The following is a 24,963-nucleotide window of genomic DNA, read 5'->3' as shown; positions in this document are numbered from 1 at the left end:
AGTACTAAAAAACTCTGTGCTAGGTGATGAAACAAGAAGTGTCACCACAGGTCCATATTTTGCTTTGATGACATACAATTAGATGGACTCATAATAGCATGTGGCTTATTACTAGGACAGCAACCGCAGCATACCAGATGTGATTTTATTTTCCTTTCAACCTATTCATCATTATGTATGAGGTTTATATGCTGCCTTACAGTACTGATAGAATTTCTCAAACTCTTTTGGACAGGCAGTTGCTCAGTTTGCCCCACAACAGTCTATTTTGCCCCAGTGATGTAACACGAGATGATTTGGGACATTTCCAACACCTACAATGCTTGCTTAATTTAAGCCAGTGTGAACATGAACCAGACAGAAACCAGGGTGCATTCACACTTGGCCCTGCTTCCATATGAGTCAGATATTTGGTCAGGAATCCTGTCAGTGAAAATGCCCTTCTGCGTCGAGCACCTCAGGACACCAAGAGGTGACAAGTTTGCAACCTGGTTTAATACACAGAAAGTGAGTGGCAAGTGAAAAAAGAAGCAGTAAATAAATATTCTCATGCCCTCATCACACTGCAACATAGCTCTTTTCTTCATCTGCATGAGTTAATTTCCTCACTATATTTGCAGCCTGTTTGAACATCTGCACAGACACAGTTGTCTGGGTCTGCAGGTGGTAAGTCAGATGAGTGTCCTGGTGGCTGCAATAAAGCCTCCTCTGGGAGTTTAAGGGGCCTGTTTGGAGAGGGAGGGTGACTGGGGGAATACCATGATGCTTTCATGAACTGCATTGGATGAACATATGTGCCCAATGATGTCACATCTGACAGAGGAATGATAACTTGGGCGAGACCAAGTTTTGGTTTCTTAGGTAAAAAGTAATGTTCAGCTTATTCAAAGTTGATAAACCTAATTTACCTCCCTGTATTCAGTTTAAATTTAGAATTAGAATAGAATAAATGTATCACATTCTGTTTTTCATAAAACATTTGCGAAGTCATTTTTTTAAGCATATTCGGATCCATTTTTGTATACTGACAATCTTCTTTTCTGCCTCTATATGCCAGAATTCCTCAACGGCAGGATGAGAGTTGTGCTGATTGTGCACATCTATGTATACAAATACAAAGAAAAGCAGTCAAAACTTCCACAGGATACCTTTAACAGATGCAGCCAAACTACCGGGAGTGTGACTGAGATGTTAAATAAGCATTTTAATGTTGATTACACACAGGAGGTGTTTAGGGAGCGTTATGCAGTAAATATCTTGACAAATCTTGTCTGCAATATGAATGAATAGGGAACACGTAGAAAATAAAGCACCCCTGCAATGCCAGACCATACAGCAGCTGGTGGTATTTGGGATTCAAGCATCAAGACCCCGTTGAGTAAATGTGTTGAGAGATGGAACCCCTGGCTGATGAACCATTTCACTGCAATGTGCAGCTGAAACACTGAGCTCAGGCTCCTGCAGGCTTCCAATCCTCTCCATTAGCCATACATAACAAGTGCAGCCTAACAAGCAGCTGGCTTGCCGGTTCCATGCCAAATTAAACCAAATTATTTCCTTCTGATATTGTTCTGTTCCTGCTTGCCAAGTGAAATCACATAACGCTGGGAATCAAAGTAGGAAGCAGCCACTCCAATGCACCTGTTTATTTTGCACCCACACTATTTATCAGTGATGTGATGATGCGATTTATATTGTGTAACATCTATGGTCTCTTCATATTTCAATTTCTAAAAGTAATATATTTGAAAATAGCCAAAGTCACGAGCTTTGGGTAGAGACTGAAAGGACAAGATAGGAGGCACAAGCAGGCGAAATTAGTTTTGTCCAGAGGGTGGCTGGGTTCTCCTTTAGAAACAGGGTGAGAAGGTTCATCATCTGGGGGGAGCTTAGAGTAGAGCCACTGCACCGCCACATTGAGAGGAGTCAGATGAGGTGGCTCAGGCTTTGCCATTCTCCTCAGCCAAACAAGAAATACTTCTTTCTTATATGGCGTGCATTAGGGAGCTGAGACCCACAGAGACAAGCTGACTGGAAGTGTTTGCATACCTGCATCAAACATCAATCCATCCATCCATCCATTTTGACTGAGATATGTTAACCTGCCCATCCACTACCACACCATTAAGGGACGCTTACTGTGGTTAAGTGGGTCTCAGCTTAGCTACCTGATGCTTCAACAGAGGCAAGAAAAGTATCTGTCCTTTGGTCTGGCTGGGGTTGATGACAAGTAAGTGCATTTCTCAAAAATTTGGTGTGTTCCATTAATCACAGCAACAAGTCAATCTGCATTTGCATAGCAGACAAATCACCTCGATTTCTTCATCAGTCATCAATAAAAGATATATATTAACGGTTCCATTTTCCTGAGTGTTTGCTCTGATCACTGTGTAAAAAGTGTATCAGCAGTAGTGAAATCCCTTCTATGTAAAAGACAGTTCATGTATTAAATACCAGACAATCACAGCAAGAAGGTTCCGGGTTCAATTCCTGGCTTGGGCATGGGGCTCCTTCTGTGTGGAGTCTGCATGTTCTCCTTGTGCCTGCGTGGGTTCTCTCTGGTACTCCGGCTTCCCCTCCCACAGTCCAAAGACATGCAAATGGAGACTATGCTAATTTGACACTCTAAATCGACTGTAGGTGAGTGTGAGTGGTTGACTGTCTATATGTGATTGACTGGCGGCCTGTCCAGTGTGAACCCCACCTCTTGCCCAAAAGCTGCTGGGATAGGCTCCAGCCCCCCGTGAAGCTGAAGGAAATGGATGGATAAAATCATCCTGGTAAGTCCTTTTTTAGCCAATCATATCCACAAAATTTTGTTTTCTCTCTGAACATCTGTACGTTAAATTCATAAATGTAAAGATTCTAGATGTTTTCATTTTCAGCAAAGGAAATGTCTGACTGTTAATCCATCTTTGGCCCCAACTGAAATGTCACATAATAGTTGCCATCACTGGGCCCTTTTTATAAAAAATACCATTCTTTGGCAGATACAAGCTTAGTGAACAACATTCAGAGCCAATCAATGATCTGCTGCTACACAGACATATGAAACTGAAGGTACTTTTTCATGAGTCCTTGGGCTTTACAATTACAGTCTAATTCTGATAAGGTGTTTGTTCAGCCAAAAGGTCGGTCTGCAGTTGCAATGATAGTTGGACTGGCCATCAGGAGCACCTGGAGAAATCACAGCGGGCTGGTTGCTCTGAGGGCCGATGAACTGGTCCTTCTTTTTTAACCTTCAATGAATGAGAGGTAGTCAGCCCACTAAGAGAGTGACAGGTAGTTGTCCATTAGCCCAGTTTGAAAATGCATCCAGCATTGATTGTGTGCTTACCACTAAATACAAAACTATTTTGCACTTCAGCTTAGATATTTTCCTAAAATGCAATATTGAATATTGCTGCAATGTCAAAATTGTCAACAAATTCTCCTTAACATTACGTATCAACAGGAAGAAAAAAAAGAACAATCTGTTGCAGACCTCATCCACTGTCAGACAGAGCTGTTTGAGAAAGACAGCAGAGCAAATAGAGTCATACAAGCTTGATGCACTAGATCAAAAGAGTTGAAGTTCTGCAGTATCTGGAATGTAAATCAGATTACTAATTAAATGGAGCCTCCAAGCTGAGTCCAATGCTTCATTCAGTTCAGAGTTAGAATTGTTAAACCCTAGTTGCATTTATGCAAAGAATGTAATTTTTCATTGGTTTAATGGGGAGTATAATGATGTTATAAGACAGAAGGGCTTGGCTGTCCAGGGCTCCAGTGTCATAGAATATTTAATACACAGAAGTGAGTATAATGATGTGAACATTTGCAAGTTTGAATGAGAAAAGGAAAGAAAAACATTCAGACAATAGTAAGCTCTGATCCCCCTCTCCAACATATTGTTCTACAATTCTACAATTCTACAATTTCATTTAGCAGACGCTTTTGTCCAAAGCGACGTACAACACAAGCAAGAATTTAGACCTAATTAAGGAAAAGTCCATAGGAAGTGCAAAAGTACTTCAGTTGTGATTTGGTCACAGGTACTGCCATCTAGTGGCAGAAAAAGTGTCGCCCCCCCCCCCCTCCCATTTTTTAAATTTTTTTTTTTATATAACAGACATACAACATCACACAACACAGTTAGTGCTACATAATCACTAAGTGCTGGGTCTTGGACCCTCTGACTTATTCTACCCCAAAGAGGAGAAGAGTCAGGTTAAGTGCCTAGGTGCTCTCTGTACATGTACATGTACAAAACTAATCAGGGTCAATAGTGGTGTAGGATTGAGTTTTAAAACCCTGGAATAAGTATTGTTGAACATACAGTTTCCTCATCTCAAAATCAGTGGGTTTTCAGTCAAACACCTGATATACATTCTCTAGTTCACACTAGCTTTAGATATTCTAACATTAGTTCCTCTACATGTCAGTGAATACTGCAGTCATAACTTTTGAACATTTTTTGCCTTAAAAAAGCAGTCGCTAACAAGTGGCTAAACGAAACTATAGAGGTTGTCATGGACATTAAACATCATCTCGCATAAAACAGAAGAAGTGGGAAGCATAGTTGTGGTACAGCTGAGGTCATGCATCCAGGGTGTTGTTCATTCATACCATAGCATTAGCTTTCTTCATCTAAGGATTAAATTCACTCTTCACAAAACATAAAGTGGTGTTCGTCTGTGAAGATTATCAAGCCAAACAAAACGTGCAAATCTTCCTACTTTGATTCCCAGCTTTTGTTTGCCAAAGAACACATCTAAAGGAACAATCCAAAATCCAACTTAAAAACCATATTATTTTTTGGTAGAGAGAGCCCATGGCCATGCTCATGCCTGAATTGACTAAAAGAAATATCACCTGGACACTTAGTAGATGTAGAGACACCATCAGAGCTGCCATCTGCAAAAAACTCTCTCTACTCACCTTAATACATATAAATTGCAATAACAAACATTCTATATTGCAAATAGGATCTCTACACTGATTACAAACGTTAAAAAATCAATGAAAGATTAAATAGCTACATGTCTGAGGCAAAACAAGAAGTAGGAGTTCTGACATCAGAGGACCTCGTGTCGATCAAAGACGAGACATCTGGCTTTTTTGAAGACTTAACTAGGCTGGCTTTGGGAATCATCTCCAGTTTGCAGCACATCATTTGCAACTGGGTCAGCTCTAGCTTTGTGTTTGTAACAGCAAAGAATCCCAGCAAAATGAGATCTTATCCATGTACAGTAGTCACCCACAGTTGAGTCAGATGGCTACAGTTTCAAAATTGAATTAAGAAATGATTCATGGGGTTAGTCAGTATAAAATCAAAAGCTTTTCCTACATACAATATTTACTTTTGTTACTTTTGCACCTTTTAGCCTGTTGACAATTTACTGGAAGAAGTTGGTCAAAATCAAAATAAAGAAAAAGGTCTTAACTCAATAATACATTCCATCCATCCATTTTCTTCCGCTTATCCTGTTGAAGGTCGCGGGGGGTGGGGGGCTGGAGCCTATCCCAGTGGCTTTCGGGCAAGAGAAGAGGCGGGGTACACCCTGGACAGGTCGCCAGTCCATCGCAGGTCCAACATATATTGACAGACAATTCACACTCAGCCATACCTACAGTCAATTTAGAGTATCTAATTAGCCTAGTCCCCATTTGCATGTCTTTGGACTGTGGGAGGAAGCCGGAGTACCAGAGAGAACCCACGCAGACACAGGGAGAACATGCAAACTCCACACAGGAAGATCCTGTGCCTGAGCCAGGACTCGAACCCAGAGACCTTCTTGCTGTGAGGTGACAGTGCTGACCACTGCACCACTCTGCCTCCCTTCCTGCATTGTACAAGGTGTTAAAAAAAAAGTTGTATTAATATCAGCAGAAATCAAAAACATATACACAGATACAATATATCTGTGATAGGCCTGTAAGGGCAAATACATATACGGTTGGCTCCAGCCTGAATCAGTTTTGAGGGTCTGGAACCAAGCAAGGTCCATGAGAGTCAAAAGACACTGTCTAATTTGGTTCAGGCAGTGAAAGTATGGCTGAAGCTCTTTCCTTTTCAGTCTTTGTAAAGTGGTCACAAAGCAAGCTTATTTTGAGAAGTCCTCCTTAAATATATATCCTTACCTTCCAATCTTGGTACAACCAACCTTCTAACACCTCAAGTCTTTTTCAGAATGGGATTCCATGAGACTATTTATTTCAGTTGTTTAAATGCTGCTCTGATCATCCCAGAAAGTTTTTTTTAATTGTCCTAAAAAAAAAAAAGGCATTAGCAGTGACAACAATCACAGCAACCACAATAGCAATGTTTTCAGGGGTAAAATATCAGTCTATTATGTCCTTAGCACACCCCAAGCTCTAGTTGAGGTCCTCATCTAATTCGCTAGTAGCAACATCAAAGTCCATAAACTTTTAGCTAGCTGATATAGCCTTGGGTTAGGTGACTGAGGCCCTAACCTTGTTTACCGTATTTTGAAGACACATTGGAGAGACTGTCTCTCAACTGGACTGGGAATCCATCAGGATCCCCTGTGAAAAGGTGGACGAAGTAGCCGGGGAGAGGGAAGTCTGGGTTTTTCTGCTTACCCGCTGCCCCTGTGACCCTACCCCACATAAGCTGAAGAAGATGGATGGATTGAACTTCAGTAAATTTAATGAAAAAATGTAAAAAATTTAATCTTGCAGACCCTCAAAGTACATTGGGTTGGGTAAAACTACACACTTTTTGATGCAATTTATTGTAGCCATAATTTTTGAGCCCTATGTAAAGGAAACATTTGTAGCTATCCTAAAAACTGCAAATCAAATTTTCCTCCACTCCAGGTGTCAGAATCTAAAGCCAAAAACTCCTTTTTGGTCAGCCTGATTATTTCGGTAACCAAATTTGTCTTGCGTTTTACCATGGTTTCAATGCAGCATTTTAATGTGTATGGCATAGAGTAACAGAAACAAACACTGGTTGACCCAGATGTGTTATCAGTTTTCTGATTATTCACCAAAGAAAATTTAAAAGATTTTTTTATGTACTTTTTTCTGGTGATTATTTCTTTTTGATTTTTTTTTTTATTATTACAGCATAGGTACATTGTTATTTGTTTTTCGGTCGTTTTTTTTAATTGACCAAAACAAAGAAATCCATCTAAAAGAGGGCATTTTAGGTAAACTCTCAAGGTTCATATTACTGTGGGATAGATTGCCAGTGAAACAAGTTGTAGCATAGGAAGGGTCTCAGTTTTACCTGCATTTTGATACCAAGGTCATCTCTGGGCACAATTTCAAATTTAATTTCTTGATAAAAAAACAATCTCAAACTTGATATTTTGAGAATATCAAAATATGCCCATTTAAAAAAAGATATTTTGACATGTGAGATGGAACACAATAGGCAGAGTAACTGTAAAAAGAATGTTTAATATTAAAGCTTCCTGTATTCATCATTGGGTCATTATTCAACGTTTGCTCCAACACAACAGAACAAGGAAATTGAAAAATGGATCATAAATTTTAAGCAAATTAAATGTTTTTTTTCTTCTTTTTATCTTGGATTTTTGTAACTATTAATTGAAATCGATTATTATAGCACTACTAAATCGAATTATGTAGGCTTTTTTTAAGTTATCATTTTATTATAAGATTATATTAACTAAACGCAGTGAAAATCTTTGATTGGTAAAGGTCAGTTCTCATAAACAAAAACAAAAAAACCTGCCAAATTAAAAGGCTGCCTAACAGCAAAGTAAACAGCTGAAAATATTCAAAATGGAGCAAACAGTTTCAGTGACATGTTTTTCATGCATGCCTTCTTTTACATGGCTAAAACACATTTTCCTGCTGAACCCATTCATAAGCCTTCCTCTCATGCAGGTGCTCCTGTCTGCTTCTTCAAAACAAGGAGCACAATGAAAGCTGTCGATTGCAGTTAATACACTAAATATGCACAAGTGCCTCATAGAGCCCCACTTAAAAAAAACCTGAACTACCCCTTTAAAAAAAACGACCCGATTACTCATAATGTTCTTGATGGTTTTTGTGGACGCTGCAGTTTATGACAAAAGATTTTTATGCTTTTATTTTGTCAGTATGCAGTCTTCAACTGGCAAATGAGATACTTTATATTCCATATCTGAGTATCGAGCATTCGTAAACACAAAAAGACATTTGTAGATTCTTCAGGAATAACACATTTATCAATCACTAAAAATAGCTTTCTCATAAAACTGGAATTGCTTTGTGTAATTTACTCTGACTGAGGAGAAATTAGTTGCTATCACAAATTAAGGAAAAAATTTGCTTGGACATCTCTGAGAAAATGAAAGTAATTAGAGAAGTAGAAATTACTTAATAAGTTACTGACGTCAATAAAGATTAGGTTTTTCCAACTTAATTAAGCTCGAAGAGAACAAATCATGTTGGTTGTACAAAGCTAATGAAATTCATCTAACAGTACAAGTCTTGTGGGACAATAATGGCGAAGTTGAAATTACTTAAAAATGATCCATGGAAATTGTTACCTTAATTTAAGTGTCTTCATAACCATAATTACTTGATAATAGGGCTCACATGGACAACATACAGCCCCAAGGCTAGAACTGGCACAGGGATTATTTCAAAGTGGCCTACAACATTCTTAAAAGAAAACAAAAAGTCTCCTCAAAGACAATGACAGGAAGCATTATGGTAATTAATTTCTAAGTGTATTATTACAGTTAAACTTGATTCCGACAGAAGAATTTAGATTGAAAAAGTATATTCTAGTTCACTTAAGTGAGGACTTGGATGCCCACAATTGTGACACAAGCGTCAAAGTTTGGAGGACAAATGCTCCAAAAAAAGAAAAGGAATAGAAAAGAAATGAAGACTCTGATTGTCACATTTTAACCTGGAGTGGATGTCTTAATTGTTTATGGCAAGCATTGGTTCAAAGGTAGTAAGTTTGATATGAACATAATGAATGCAAGAATAAGGAAAACATCAAGGAACACTTTTCTACAAACCATATTCACTATCCCACCAACTTGCATGTTTTTCCAAAGCAGTAAGGCAGCCAAAAATCTGGAACAAAAATGAGCAGTTTCATACCACAGGGGTATCAAATGTTGATTGTTGAGATGCACCAGGCAAACCGAAATCTGGTGTTTCTAAGATTGTCTTTTGAAGGACATTTTAAGTGTCAATTACGGTTGTCTGATACTTAGAAATGTTTGAGGTCTGTATGTCAATATAGTGTGGAACTGGATTTTATAGGTTTTTTGGACTCAAAAGTAATCCTTTTTTAACACCCCTTTTCTGCCCCTCCCAGATTTGAATAACATTTGGCGGCAGATTTTGTATATCCAGGGCTCTTGTGATAACACTTGGGGTCCTCCTCAGACGGTCTGTTTGCATGCTGGGCGGAGGGGGGGGTGGACCCTCCCCCATCTGAGCGACCGCAAGTTTTCGCGCTGTGGCCCAGGTACTGAGCGCCACTGGATTCGTCCCCCACCACCCTCTCCTTCCTCCCATCTGTTTGCTCTAGCAGAATTAATTGCACACAGCCACAGAGACAAAAGGCTCCTGATCAGGTTAAAGGTATTGTTGGCAGGTTTCTAGGAACGGATTTAACTGCTGCTGAACGCTGAAATCAACGGGAGAAGCCAAATCCCTTTGCTCTAAATCAAAGATTCTGTGGGATGAAGATGTGTCACTTCTCTTTAAATAAATACCTTCCAAACTACACAAAAGCCGTTATACGGACATATTTAACATGGAGTAGTGATGATTTAGCGTACATTTAAATATTTTTAACATACAGATGTGTTACATTCGTACTGTTGTCCCTGATGCATTTATTGTATCAAAGACTTTGATACAAGAAGAAAGATTCTTTTTCAGATCTTGTGTAATTATGGACCCATTTGCAGAATCTTGTATTCAAGAAAATGTCATGGACCTTTATACTCTTGAATAGTCTGCTATATAAATTACACGGGATGCAGTGTTAAACAAGTTTTTAATTACCAGAGTGCTAATGTTGTGTATGCATCACTTGATGAGTAGATTTTAAAAGTAATTTATGTTCGGTTTAAAATTAAACTATTTTACATGTTGACATGGGAAGATGAATAGCTTACTGCATATGTCCAAACAATACAGATTTTCTTCCAGTGATCATCTCAGTACATTAAAAAAACGGTCTACGTAGGCCTATTGGAGTATTTGTATTATGATTGTGTGGACTGTTCCAAATAAAGATTTTCCCATGTATCCCAAAATAGCTTCCGAGTGAGACCTCTTTCTCTTTTTCTGTCTCCTCGGAAAGTGACATAGCGCGCCGGTTGCCCCGCCAACACAACTCTATGGGCGTGGTCATACCTTCATCACATTCGTGGTAACTTCAGTACGTAACGAAGCATGTTAGCGCTGATTGGCTGATCTTGGTGACGTTTCCAATGACAGAAGCGGTGATTGGTTGTTATCTACCCGGTGCCGAAGAGCGCCAGAAAACAAGCTTGAGCGGGTGATGCCGCTGCTGGAGTCACCGTGGTACAGCACAGAGTGTATTCGCTGGTTTTGCAAAGACCTGTACGAGACTACCCGCTAATTTTAGATAGAGGGAAATACGCTGCTATGGTGATTTGAGTAGAGGACAAGTTTATAACTACGGAGTCACAGTGGAAAATCTCATTGACGGGAACAGCAGAGGAAAAGGTGGGTATTTCCATTCATTCCTGCCTGCTATTACAAGTTGTGGTAGTCAATGTAGCTGCTGATAAAAGGTCGCTAACTCAGCTAAGTTAGCCAGCGCAACGTAGGACGTGCCATTACATACATAACATCTATTGGGATCAGCTAAAGTGTAATGTACGTTGTTCTGACTTATTTGAGTTGACTGTCCCTTGGCGAGGAATGCAATGCTCTGCTTAATCAACTTGTGTTACGTAACTGAGTCCAGCCTTAAAACATTCATTACATATTGTCTCACCAGCTTCAGCTCAGTAAGTTAACAATAATACAAATATTTAACCTGAGGAGAGGTTGTTAAATTAACAATTCACAGCACAGATAGCTTGCTAATGGCTAATTAGCTCATGTCCTTTGCGCCAAATCAAGCTGACCACTCTTCTGTTTCCTCGATATTTACCAAGATCACTTGGGTTAGGTCCACTTCCCCCATGTTGTTTTATGGTCATCTGTATTATTTTGATTGCATGTTTTTTTTCTTTCCAGATGGAAGTTGCATGTCTGGCATTGAAAGACCTTACAAGTCCAAGGGAAAGTTTCCCTTTTGAGCTAGATGAGAGTGGGGGTCCAAGTGAACAAAAGGTAAGTGGGGGTAGAGCTTCATCTCGGCTTTGGTCTCACTACTGTGGCACTATTTAATGCAAGATAGGGGTGAAATGTGTTTACATTATAGGAAGTTAAAAAGTCAAAACCAGGACTTTAAGTGAAAGAATCAAATAAGGTGGTGAAGATCAGTCTGCAACCAACTATCTCCAACACAGGAAAACATCTGCACCACAGGAAGGAGGAGATCCACACCACTCAACCCTATGGAGTCCAACATCCCTCCTTTGCTTATAAACAGGAGAGGCACCACCCCTGACTTGGTACACATCACACCCATTAAACACACAGTGCTGGTTGAACCTTTGACACCCACAGCAAATCTGAAGATGCTGATCAGTGCAGCAAGTCCAGACATCCGAAACCGGGAGATGAAAAAAGTCCTGTTCAGGCCCATAGAGAATGAGGCAAAAGCAGAAAGTCCAGATGCGGTGGCAGAAGACACAGAGTTGGAATACACTTGTCAGGTATGGGACATTTGGGAAGTGACATTTTCCCAATAAAGGTGTGTTCAAAGGGTGTAGAAGCAAATATTTTGGTGCATAAATTAGAAAAGTTTCTGGATAACCAACTGCCATTTGCAAATTGCAAGAGTCGTTAATTGTGTGTAGTGTTTGAAATTGAATTTGAATACTATAGTGCTGCTGAAGCATCCTCCCTTTACATATTTAAGAAAACATGTTTGATTGGTAAAAGTCCCCACAAAAATCCCACAATTACAACATTAGTTAAATAATCACATTTAGATTTTTTTTTTTTCAAAAATCATGCAACCCTAACTTGGCTTTTTAAAATCACAGCTCAAATCTAAAATGTTCCTTTTTATTGTATTTTAAAAAGTACTTAGTTCATATACTCAGATCTTTTCAAAATTCTCTAATTTGACCTGTGAAGTTTTTCTAACCAACTGTATAACCAGGAGCTGTACATTTAGAAATTTTATCCCCTTGATATAGAAAGTGCTAAGAAGCTGCTTTAACTGGGGTTTGTGTCCGTTTACATTGTAACCTCAGATGATACAGAGCGCAGAATGAACACTGTCACATAAGACTGTTAGATTAAAGATCCTTCATTAGTGAAGTTCTGATGCATGTATTTTTTTTTTTTTTTTTGCAGTTTGAAGCTGTGGAAGAAGAGGGGGACACAGAGAAGAAGCCAAGCAGGAAGCAGAAGAGTCTGGGCCTTCTATGTCAGAAGTTCCTTGCTCTCTACCCAGACTACCCCCCACTGCACAACCCCATTGCCATCTCACTGGACGAGGTGGCAAGCAGTTTGGGTAAGAATAACTTATGGAGGGAGGAGGGAATTACTGTTCCTTTCATGAACACTTAAAGCTTTTGTATTATCAAACGTAGGGTGTGTTACTATGGTTACCTCTCCTATAATCCCCATATGTCGTTCTAACGAACAGGTGGATGATTTCTCTACTCTGATACTCTTTTAATTATCAGGGGTGGAGCGGCGGCGTATTTACGACATCGTCAATGTGCTGGAGTCTCTCATGATTGTGGGCCGGATAGCAAAGAACAGTTACACCTGGCACGGGCGCCTGCGGCTAGAGGCCACCCTGGAGGATCTACAGCAACAGGGCCACCAGCAGGGTTACCACCTCCAGATGGAGCTCGCTGCTGAAGGCAGGGAGGCAGGGCTGAGCCGTGAGGATGACACTGGTGAAGAAGATACAGGCCATGGTATTAAACTCCAATCAGAAATATATATTCACATACAATGGACCATGCAATGTTCCAACAAGAAATTCTTCTAGACACTTGATCATTATCTTCTCCTGGAACTTTTACAACGAGCTGCTAAAATGACGATGATAAAGACATGGAGGCGGATCATTTGATAAGAGCAGTGGTTAACAGCTGAATGTGTAAAAATTTAAGAGTGGGTTTCATCTCAGGAGCAGCCACCATCAAATTAACAATTCTACTAAATGATCACTCAGCCTGGTTACCATAGTGATCACACCACTTGTCACAGCTTGCCATTGAAAGGGTTAGGTAATTGCACTAATGACACTTTACATATGACAGGTATTATCTGGGGTGTAGTAACAAATTAATGAGTGTAATGACCCATCACCACAGCAGCACACTGAAGCTGCAACACTAAAGGTGTTACGAGTCTGTTTGCTGCTCATCTGTAGAATATCATGGGTTAGGACTCAGCAACACTGACAAACAGAATATGCAGATGTGTATTTCATGATTCTTAAGGTTGGGTTTATTTGCGTTTGTCTTGTTGTGCTTCATCCATTCATGCTTAAAACCTCATGAACAGCTTGATAACAGGTTTTTTTTATATATATATCTGGAAGTAAATATGGGTTTGAAATCGTAAAATTAAGTCGAGGGGAAGTTTACTATTAAGTTTGTAAGTGCTATTTATCGGAGGTCGTCTGTTCTACCAGCTTTAACTTAATTTTTTGGAACTCTGGGAGAGTGGTGTAGTATTGGCCTTGGACAGACCCATTCGGATTTTTGGGAGTGATGATTTGGTAATTTTTCAGGAAACATAGATGCAGCAGATGTCTGCAGTCTTTCTGCCTTTATGTTAAATTCTGATTGGATATCATGAAATCTTTGTAATTTCATGTTTCTAGTTTGAGTTGACTGCATTAAAAACTTTTGTTAGTCATTTTTAGCAATATTCCAAAATCCAACATAAAAATCCAATTGGCTTTTGGATGAGGGAACCCATAGTGATGCCAATGTCCGGTTCGGCCTACAAAAATATGCCATTTATAGCACTCACACTGTTATCGCAAATATTTGCGTAGGAATTGAATGGGGGAGTAGTTTGCTGTTTTTGGTGTCTTTCAATGTATGTTGTTGCTGGGGAATCAATCTAAATCTATTCCTCAAAAACAAGTTTGGCCTCCAGGGATTATAAAACAAGATAAAAGGGGGAAATATGTGCTTTCTGCTTTGTCCGATGCTCTGATGTTATGAAGGAATGACAGAAACTTTTTGGGCAACCTGAAGATTAAATTAACTTGACTGTTTAGAAAATGTCTGAGAAGATATAACAACAAGCAAGTACGATGTGTTAACTAAGTTTGTTATGCTAGTTATGTGTGGCTGTCAGACCTGCTTTCGCACTGTGCAGTGTTAACTCTCCCCAAACTCAGTTTGATCAAATGGAACATGCAGCAGCAGATCCTAACTGTGATCAGATTTGTGTACATTGTTTGCAGCAGCTGGCAACAGGAAAGACAAATCTCTGCGCATCATGAGCCAGAAGTTTGTTATGCTGTTCCTGGTGTCCAAAACCCAGACTGTTACTCTGGAAGCGGCAGCAAAGATTCTCATCGAGGAGAGCCAGGACTCCTCTAGTCATAGCAAGTACAAGAGTAAGACATCTATCACACACTCTTACATGGTACCATGTGTTACTGTTGTCCCAGAGATGATGGCTATTTTGCATTACACAGTCTCATAACAGAACTTCCTTCTCTTGTGTTTGATTGTCACTAACCATCTGCAGCTAAGGTGCGGCGTCTCTATGATATTGCTAATGTGCTGACCAGCCTGGGTCTCATAAAGAAGGTACACGTTCGTGAGGAGCGAGGCAGGAAGCCGGCTTTTAGGTGGCTTGGCCCAGTTGAATTCAGCAAACCCAGAAATTCTGGTGAGACAACCTGAGCACATTTGAACTTAAATAAGTCCTCAAATGGTCAATTACACCCTTTAGACTATTGCAGTGATTCCTGCTGCTAATTTAGTCCTTGTCATGATCCTCAGCTGTTGGAAGTCGTGCAAATGTAACTCCGCCAGAGGCCACACAGCCAATGGCAGGTGGGGGCCTCAGAAAAGCCAAGCTGGCTCGCCACGCCTCTTTCGGCAGCATGCCAACATCTGTGGCCATCCAGCGGCAGGTCAGCTCAGCTCCCAGTAGTCCACGCAGGGAACTACCAGGTGAGGGATGTATTCTGGTAGTCTATTTGCCTCAGTGCAGTCATGTGCAACATCTTTATGGGAGGTGATCATCACAGTCCTGTCTGACTGCTTACTGGAATTCCTCCCTTGCACCACAGGTCTGACACAGAAACCTGCAGACTATTCCAGAAGGGCTTCAAGTACAGTCTGTCGGCTGCAGTTTGAAGACTGTGCAGGGTGAGTACACACGTGCGCACACATGCACATACATGCACAGCCTGTTAGTTTACATATGGTAAGTTGGGTGAAGAAGTGAAGTGCTTTTTATACTATTTCATCACTCTGATATGACTGAAGACCCATTGCTGCCTATCATGAGAAAAGAAGCACTGGCTTTGTTTACATGTATTTATCCATCCATCCATTTTGCTGTACTGCTTATCCATTAAGGGTTGCGCAGGCTGGAGCCTATCCCAGCTGACATCGGGTGAGAGGTGGGGTCCACCCTGGACGGGTCGCCAGTCTGTCGCAGGGCCCTAAAGCCATCATTTACAACCTAAAAGCTTGTGCAAAAAGATCTGACTTAATTGTGCACAGTTTCAGAAGACCTTATTTCACATGAAACAGAATTTCAGAGAGTAGGACCATAATGATTGAGAGACTCATAAGCTGATGTCAAGTTGATTATTTTTTGTATAATGAGAAAACCTTAACTTAATCTATGGATTCTTAGTGGCTGTTATATATTCAGTGAGCATTTCAACAAGATAGGATGGAGAGAAGAATTAAACACTATGATAAGTAAAGTAAGATAAGTAAACACTAGGGTAACATTAAGAACAATTATGAAGATAACTTGCATTTGCTGCTTCAAAATATTGCTGCAGACAATGTTAATCTGTAAAAACACCAAACTTGAAAACTAACTTGTGACTTGTTTCTCTGCAGAAACCAGACTCCCACCCAGAACAGCAGCAAATTGCCTCCATCCCCCACTCAGCCCACCCTGCTAGCTCCCACACTTCACCCCGAGCACCTCCTCAAGCTTTCCTCCTCATCCCACTGCCTAGCCTACCTGCCCAGCCTGTCGCAACCTTCTGTGGTTATGCTGTACAACGTGCCAGACCAATGCGAGCGGAAAGCTGAAGGCCAGAGGTCACCTAGCTTGGAGCCTGAGGAGGGGAGGAAGAGAAGGAGGGAAGAAGAGGAGGAAAATGATCGGGCAATGGCAAAAAAGAAGGAGACATCTGAGTTGGAGGAATTTGATGAGGTGATGTAACACCATGTATGAATACATTGAGAATGCAAAAGTCACATGTGATAAGGGGTCTCTATCAATGCCCTCAAACCCCTCATAGTGGAAACAAAGCAGTGTTACTGTCCTTGGGTTAAGATATAATCTCTTTTCCTTTGTCCCTGGTTTAGTCATTTGAAGCTTTTTAAAGTTCAGAAGGGAAAATTTCCCTTTTTTGGGAAATAATGATTTTTTTTGTTTTGATTTTTGGCATTATTTTCTCAATTCAGAAGAACAGAAGTTCATTCTTGTTAATTCAGAAAAAAAAGATGTTTATTTGTGTTTTTCTTTGGTAAATGTAATATGCTTCCACACAAATGTGTGTCCTCAAGTTTTGTTTTTTGTTTTTTTGTTGTTGTTTTTTTTTATGTCAGTCATGCAATCCAAATTATTTCTGTTTTTGTTTTTCCAGATCAGCGCTGAACCTCAGAGAAACATAGCGCCATGTTTGGGCCTCTCCAGCGAGGCGTCAGATGAGAGTCAAGCTGGCAATGGGCCTGTCCAGCCATCGCACTACCTCTATGTACCCAACAGTGCAGGTAAATCCAGCTTTATTGAATGAGACATGTCTGCCTCAGTAGAAGAAGAATGTAATGGTGCTGTGTTATTGGTAAAACTTGGTTTAAGTGTTTAAAATAAAGTATACCCTTTGAGTAAAGAGCCAAGATGTTTTAACATAAGGGAGCAAAATTCTTGTTTGTCATCAGTAGTGATCATCTTAACCTGTTTCTATGAGCAGTAACATTCTGGAAATGGATTTAAAATAATAAAATACACTAAGAATTGTTTTGGCAAAACTGATATTTTAATTCACTTCTTTATTAACTGGTTTGCAGTGTTGGAGTAATTTTGGCATTACTTATTCAACTCAAATGGGTCATTCTTGGATTTGGTCTCCTCTTACGGCCATGGGAAATCATTATATTTAGTCCAGAGAGATTTCCAAGCGACACAAAACAAATCATCAAATTATCGTAGTCATAACAATCGGTTCTGATAATTCTCTGCCCTGTGTTTACATTTCTTATTATAGCAAAAAAAGTGAGACGTGTCAAACCAAATATGACATTTTAAATCTTGTTCAGTCTTACACTGTCGTATACAATGTTTCTGCAAAATGTGTCACAGAAAAATTGGAGAATGAAAAGAATAACCACAAATGTGTTCAGACTACTGCAGGAAAAATTAAAATACTGGCTCGCTCAGGTCGTCGAGTGGTTAGAGCGTATGTCGCATACGCAGCCGACCCTGGTTCAAATCCCGGCCCGAGGTCCTTTGCTGCATGTCACACCTCCCTCTTTCTCCCTTGTTTCCTGTCTATCTACTGTTAAATAAAGGCGTTTATGCTAGAAAAAAAATCTTTAAAAATGTAATTAAAATTTAAATTAACCTGACTGTTTAGAAAAAATCTGAGAAGATATAACAAAAAGCAAGTACGATGTGTTAACTAAGTTTGTTATGCTAGTTATGTGTGGCTGTCAGACCTGCTTTCGCACTGTGCAGTGTTAACTCTCCCCAAACTCAGTTTGATCAAATGGAACATGCAGCAGCAGATCCTAACTGTGATCAGATTTGTGTACATTGTTTGCAGCAGCTGGCAACAGGAAAGACAAATCTCTGCGCATCATGAGCCAGAAATTTGTTATGCTGTTCCTGGTGTAAAACCCAGACTGTTACTCTGGAAGCGGCAGCAAAGATTCTCATCGAGGAGAGCCAGGACTCCTCTAGTCATAGCAAGTACAACTACAAAATTAAAATACTGACAGACATATGAAACACTCGCATAAATATGAGGTATGATTTAAACACAATGCACGCATTATTGCGTTAGATCATCCATCCATTTTCTATACTGCTTTATCCATTAAGGATGATAACGATAACATAAATTGCACCATAATTAAATGTGATTCTACAGAAGGCGCTATCTACATTTAGATTGGATTCGAGGCCCCAAATTTACTTTTGCTCTCTCAGGTAATGTTGAGTGATTGTGATGACAGATTCAGAGTCACCTTGAACCAGTGCACAGCTCTGAGATGAATGCCTCCAAAAAGACAACAGCTGACTCATAATGTGGCATTTTTATTCACAAGTGGACGTACAGATATATTCTCACAAGTGTCATTTCAAAGGTATCCTGTTTGTTGTGTCAGAGGGTTGCTGTTGTTAACATCAAGAGACATTTTACAACCGAACATGCTAACTACCCCACAAACTTGTCATCCCTGGGAAAAAGAAGAAAAAAATACTCAAGTTCACCTTCAGATTTGAGGTCAAATCATCCAACCATACCAGAAACTGAAAGAAAAGTTCACACAAAGTCACTGCACAATCCAAACCCTTTCCGGTGGTGAATTTTTGAAAGGTTGAATGTGGAGACATTTACAATAATGTGCCCTGACAACAACATTGAGTTTGAAAATGTCACTCAGGCTTGTCAAGCTGTCATTTGACAAGTGGAAGTAAGTGATGAAGAGCTGTCTGCTGGGCTGCTGATTTCAAATATTTATCTGTTGTGCTGATATCAAACACATCCGCCAGCTCGTTACTTGTTTCCAACAAAGTTCAGCATGCTCTAGAAGTTCTGATCCCTCCTGGGCTGGAAGGATTACAGTATGTGTCAGTTTTCAGTACAACCATTCTATTGTTATTAACTCAATATTTCAGGAAGGGCTGAGGAAAAATGTTCAAATTTGGCTCAGATGTCCACTTGGATTGAAAAAATGATCGTGTGACAGAAATTGCAACATAATATTAGCTGGATAAGTTGAATAGTTAGTGGACTCATCTGATACAGGGTTAGCAAGTTAATAGGTTAATGTAATGGGTTAAACGTTGTAACTAAATTGAAATGACAATGTCAAAAAAATAATTTGAGAAAAACTTATCCTACATTATCTGGTCCCGTTAACATGATTTCTGTTAGTTGCCTCTGATTGTGGTTGTGAGCGCTTAACATGGAGGGCTGCAACCCCCATGATTCTATGCTACTTCATAATAACAAACTGCGTGTTTGTTTGCGAAACATCAAGCGGCAAAATTTGTATCCTTGCATGTTCATTTTACCATACCAGAGTAGTTTATTAAAATAAAACTCCTGGCATTTGTCTCACCCTGTTTTGTTTTCCCTTGTTCTCCAGGTCTGAACAACCTGAATTTCCTCCTCTCATCAGGCCAGCCTCCAGCCCATGTTGCACTTCCTCCCAGCAGTGTTCCCGCCCTGGCGCTGCCTTATGTCCTGGTGCCCTCTGCGGCCCTCTCCCATTACCCCCTGGTGGCCACCAGTCTACAGCAGCAGGGCTCAGATGCGCAACTGAGTTTCAGCTTGCCTGCCGTGATGTCACCTTCCCATTTGATGGTTGGGATGGCACCTTATGGCCTGGCAGCAGCATCAGAGACCAGCAAGTCCCCTGCTCTGTCACCTTCTACATCAGAACAGGGCAGGATATACCGGTCAGCAGCAGGCACACCACATTCTCCAACGGGGCAGCAGCAGGCCGTTAGCATCACCACACCAGAGCCTTTGGTAAGAGATGCAGAGCTGTTCTTAAAACCCTCCATTCAACTTCCACATAATTAGCAGTCATAATGAGACATGACCTTTCTGGGACAACTAAATGCCACAAAGCAGCGTGACATGAAAGGTAGTGCTGCATCTGTTTGTGAGAGGCCTTCCTTCATTGACTTACACAACCACTTAGTTGAGCCGTAGCATTCAACGCTGATTAATCTCGAAAGTTGTAAAAACAGAGATGAATGTTCAGGTCAGCTGTGAAGCCCATCAGATCCCTGCAGGTGTTTCTCTTTTTTTGTTATTTTCCTGGAGCAAAGAAGCTTTCAGACAACCTGCTGTGGTTACATGAAGACAGAAGAATACAAGGTAGCTGATTTATGTTCAGTATAAACAAGCAAGTAGAAACTACATGCAGTCTTCAAAATTACTACTTAAGGTAGAGGACAAAAGCATTTGTAGGTGAACATTTGTACTTTTATCTTTATATACTATAATATACAAACTAATCAGCAAATTGTGTGCATGCACATAATAGTGTCTGTGTCAACATGTTAGTGGTTTTTCAACACTGATCATTCAAGCACAGTCTCGAGCCACCATATCTAGGTCCAAGCAACAGCATGAGGAATGAGTTCTTAAACCCAGAAATAAGTTGAGCATTGTTGAACATCAGGATATCTTGTTTCAAAGTCAATGGGTTTTTCAGGTAAATGCCTGAAATAAGGTCTACACAAATGTATAGTATTTTGATGTTTTGTTCTACAACATAAAATATGTCAGTATATACCATACTTGTGAATTTGGAAGCTTTTTATGTGTCTCTGTTTGCTAATAAGTTGCTAAATGAGTCCACAGATGTTGTGGTTATTAAATGTCATCACAACAAAAACAAGAAATGCAAAGCTAGTCGTGGTGATGTTGAAGGCGCATGTCCATGGTGTGGTCTTACCATAGCTTGATTTAGTTTAGATTGCAATTGCGCCGCTGTAGTTATAGAAGTGGTGTTTATTAGTAAAGACAAACTTTTGTTCGTCACAGAGCTGAATTTGGTATTAGGACAAAATCTGTTTAAAAAATCCTGTTGGCTTGTGGTCAGCTGATGGTAACTTCAGGCTTGGCCTGCAAAAATTAGTGATAACTGCAGCACTCTATAGCTTATGACCCTGCATACGTATAGGAAACGAAACAACCACTGACTCTGGAAAAATTGAATAGCACAGTTATTGAACTCTAAATTATCTTGCAATCAAATGCAGGATTTGCTGCTTGCTGTTGCTTCAACTGTGATTTTGCTTTGATCTGGTGGGTGGCTACAGTAAGACAGCAGAGCCAATAGAACTGATCAACACATAAGGAAAATAACACTAGTTGGCTGTGGCTTAAATAAACAAAAAATGTATAATGTATAAGAAATAACCAAATTTATAGGAGCCTTTAAAAAAAATAAAAATGATAAAAGGAATAAGTAAAATTAAAAGCATTTCTCTAACACTTTATTTTCTCCATAATTACAGAGTTGGTCAGATTTGGATTTTCTCTCATTTGTTGAAAAGTCAGTTTTTTAAATTATTAAACACATTACAACTGCACTTGGGTCAAGATGCTGCTTCACCTGGTGTTTTGCAGGCAAACAGTTTTGTTTTGCTGATACTTGTCATCTGACCAAATCTTTTCAAAATCCGTTAAATCAGAATAGTTCTGAGTGCATTTTCCAAACTGACACTTTTCTGTCCCTCCACAGACTCCACACACTCCAAAGGATATCCCATTGTCTGTCACGAAGGCTTTCTTCCAGACCCCAGGCACACTGGGCAGTGTAGTCCGTACCGCACCAGATACCCGCAAGAGAGGCTCCGCCCAGAGGAGGCTGGACATTGGCCACCCACCAGCTGGTCAGTCACATGACTAGACGGGACAGGACCGCCGCGATGCTGTAGTGGTACAAGCTGGTCACAATGCGCTGTGAAGTGATAACACTCAGGTGTTACTGCTTTTTTTTTTTTTTTTTTTTTATATGAGAAATAGAATCAAATTTCTGGTGCTTTGTTAGTTATTAACAAATAAACATTAAACATTTAAGCAAAGCTGTAACCTACAAATTAAATTTCTAAAGGATCAGAGGTCTTAAGATGCTCATATTTAATTTAAATGATGTCTACATCATAATTACGGTGACTCATGGTTTAATCATGGGACGCCATATTTATGAATGAACAAGGGAAGCTGTATTACCAATGAAACAGTGCTCTCCTGTGGTGGGAGTTGGTCACTGCAGTATTGTGTTTCAGCCTTATTTTTTACCCCCATTAGACAATGATCACGCTACCTAACTCCCTCTCTATCACTTGTGTATTAGAGCTCAATTGCTATTTATATTTTAGCTAATATATGTTAATTCTACAGGAACTGTAATGACACATTTTAGCACTAAGTATTCGTAAAAAAAAAAATCGTTAATCCGATTGTTTTTAGTTGGATCCTAAAGAGTTCTCTCACAAGATCTCAGACTGTACTGTGAAGTGCATGTTTACAGCCAACCAGGGGACTGGATGTTGCACAGTGGGGGAGAAATGTTACTTGTGCTGTGTGTGTTCTGAGTATCAGCAACTTCAGTGCTTCATTTTCAAACCTTTAGCTCCAGAGCTGAAAAATAAAGGGGAACTTGATGTGTGATGACCCTGTCAGGTACTTGAATACTTGAATGATTTTACCAGAGAAGTGAAAAAGTACTGTAAAGAACTTTTTGTACTTTTATTTATCCAGGAGAATAAGTAGCTTGCTGTATTTTTTTCACTACTGTATTACATTCATACAGCCCCAAAAAAATACAAGCAATTCACAGTTTGACCACAATCTTCTCTTGGCCGGTGCTGTTACAGGACAATAAGCTTTAAAGGAACATACTAACTGTTTGGGGGACGCACTTATTGTCCATCCTGCCGAGAGCCAGACAAGACAGACATCCTCTCACTCTGTGATGCATGAGGGAGATGAGACTCACAGACACCACCTAACAGCTAATTAGCTTAGCACAATGAATGATAGTTGGTGGGAAGTGTTAGCATAGCTCTGTCAAATGTTATCAAAAAGTTATCACTTTTTAAACTGTTTTTTTCCCATATTAATGGAATGCTTTTGTATGAAGTAAAATATTTGTACAAACTATTTTACTTTTAGAAATTATAGTTAGAACCCCTTGGTGCAAAGATTTGATTCAGCACATTAAAACTTCGGCTAAAAAAAAAATTTGTTTGATTAACAAAGAAACTACTATTATTTATGACAGCTGACTTTTTTTAAGAGAGGATGAAGAGGATTAGCTCTGGACAAACCATGGTCGCAAACCTGATCTGATTACTGTTGATGGGATGTATGCTAACACATTCCATCCACTACTATTCATTATGCTAAGCTAACTAGCGGTCAGCTAGTATCTGTGGGTCTCAGCTCTGTAACAGAGTAGAGGAATGTAGGGTATCCATCGTTTGGTCTGGGTCTGGAGAAGATACAAAATAAGTCTATTTCCCCAAAAAGTTGGTGTGATCCTTTAAAAGGTACTGTTTTGTTTATCAAGTTGCCAGCCAAAAAAAAGAGGTGCTATGTACAGACAAACTGCTGGGAATCGTTTGGCAGCGATGTCACACCAAAGGGTGCACAGATAATCCATTCTGATGAGTGGACGTGTTTATTAATGTACAGTTGTTTATGTGCATTGTATTCATCGTGTCATCTGATACTTGGATGATAAAATGCAGAATGTAAAATGCAGCTTACTGTATGATAACCATCATGACACAGCAAGCGATAGTGTCGGCTGAGCTGTCTTAACTTTTCAAAATTGTAGTTGTGAACCAAACTGCTTTTCCGCGATGTGACTGTCACAAATAAAAACAAATGAATGTTGAATTTCACTTTTGGAGGGAGTGTTTTCCGATTTCGAAATCCTATTTTAAATGATACCTCAGTGGCCATCAAGAAAGTTTTACACTGTGTTTTCACTTTTTAAAGATGAAGATGGAAAGGGTCACACACAACCTACATGAGACACAGGAAACCCGTTTCAGTACAGTGGGGGAAGAAATTAAAATTATGACGGATTGCTTCAGTTTATAGATCTACACATTTGCAAATATCAGTAATTTAGAGCCCAGTGCCTTCGCTTGGAAGAAGTAGCAGATGGGTGAATGACATGCTTGTGCTCAGTCACAACAAGTTCTGTGCAATTAATATGATGTGGATGAAAAAGATGACTACTATTGGACTAGAATTGGTGCCCTGTGTTGTCTTGCTCAATCAACCAGTCTAGCTGCTGATTATTTATTTTTGACCAGACACATATATATATAAATATGGAATAAGTCTCTGTCAACATGAACGAGATTTGAAGATATTCCCTCAAGGTTTTCCTGAGAAGGGGACAAAAAAAAAAAACGGAAAACATTGATAATGCCCACGGAGGTATGATAAACTGTAAACAGAAAGTTGATTCTTATTCACGATACACGGAATTCCAGCAGTGAATAACAAGAGCACGTCAAGTGCAAACTCGGGGTCGGATCAGGCTGATTTGGTCACCTAAAAACACAGCATCTGTCAGAGAACATCCAGTCAAAGATCTTCAGTATCAAATACGAACTGACGGATATTTGAACACAGAGGAGTTTCACTTTAAAACCTCAACAGATGGGACAATTAAAAAGTTAATTAGATGCAGAGGAGGCATGTAACTTCCTTTGTGTTCAAACGAAACCAAGTAGGCATTTCAGTTACTTGTGCTTGAGTCTTCTTTTCATGCCACAATGTACTTGCACTCCACTGCATCTCAGACTGAAATATTGTACTTTTTACTCAACCACATTTATCTGGTATTTTAGGTACTTTGCAGATCAAGGTATTTGCAAGCAAAACATCCCTGCTTTAGATTACATTTAGTTATAAATTAACTA

General features: G+C 39.7%; 1 protein-coding gene across 3 annotated transcripts; it reads left to right on the top strand.

Annotated features, from left to right (window-relative positions):
• The first annotated feature begins 10,467 nt into the window (after window positions 1-10,467).
• Window positions 10,468-23,890, top strand: e2f7 (E2F transcription factor 7). 3 transcript variants are annotated; one of them, XM_086202361.1, is made up of 13 exons: window positions 10,468-10,686; window positions 11,206-11,301; window positions 11,481-11,585; window positions 12,439-12,598; window positions 12,774-13,013; window positions 14,525-14,680; window positions 14,815-14,958; window positions 15,072-15,245; window positions 15,365-15,443; window positions 16,155-16,476; window positions 16,913-17,039; window positions 19,644-20,029; window positions 21,759-23,890. In XM_086202361.1, exons 2-13 carry the CDS (start codon window positions 11,206-11,208, stop codon window positions 21,924-21,926), a joined length of 2,157 nt encoding a protein of 718 aa, XP_086058487.1. In that variant the 5' UTR covers window positions 10,468-10,686; the 3' UTR covers window positions 21,927-23,890. The 3 variants fall into 3 exon arrangements, with proteins under 3 accessions (XP_086058487.1, XP_086058486.1, XP_086058485.1); XM_086202360.1 differs by having other exon boundaries at window positions 11,481-11,789; window positions 14,528-14,680; XM_086202359.1 differs by having other exon boundaries at window positions 11,481-11,789.
• The last annotated feature ends 1,073 nt before the right edge of the window (window positions 23,891-24,963 follow it).

This window comes from Aulostomus chinensis, chromosome 4 (assembly GCF_037954235.1).
Source record: "Aulostomus chinensis isolate RoL2024-O1b breed Wild chromosome 4, RoL_Achi_v1.0, whole genome shotgun sequence".
Lineage (NCBI taxonomy): Eukaryota > Metazoa > Chordata > Actinopteri > Syngnathiformes > Aulostomidae > Aulostomus > Aulostomus chinensis.
This window is presented reverse-complemented; position numbering and strand designations above follow the sequence as displayed.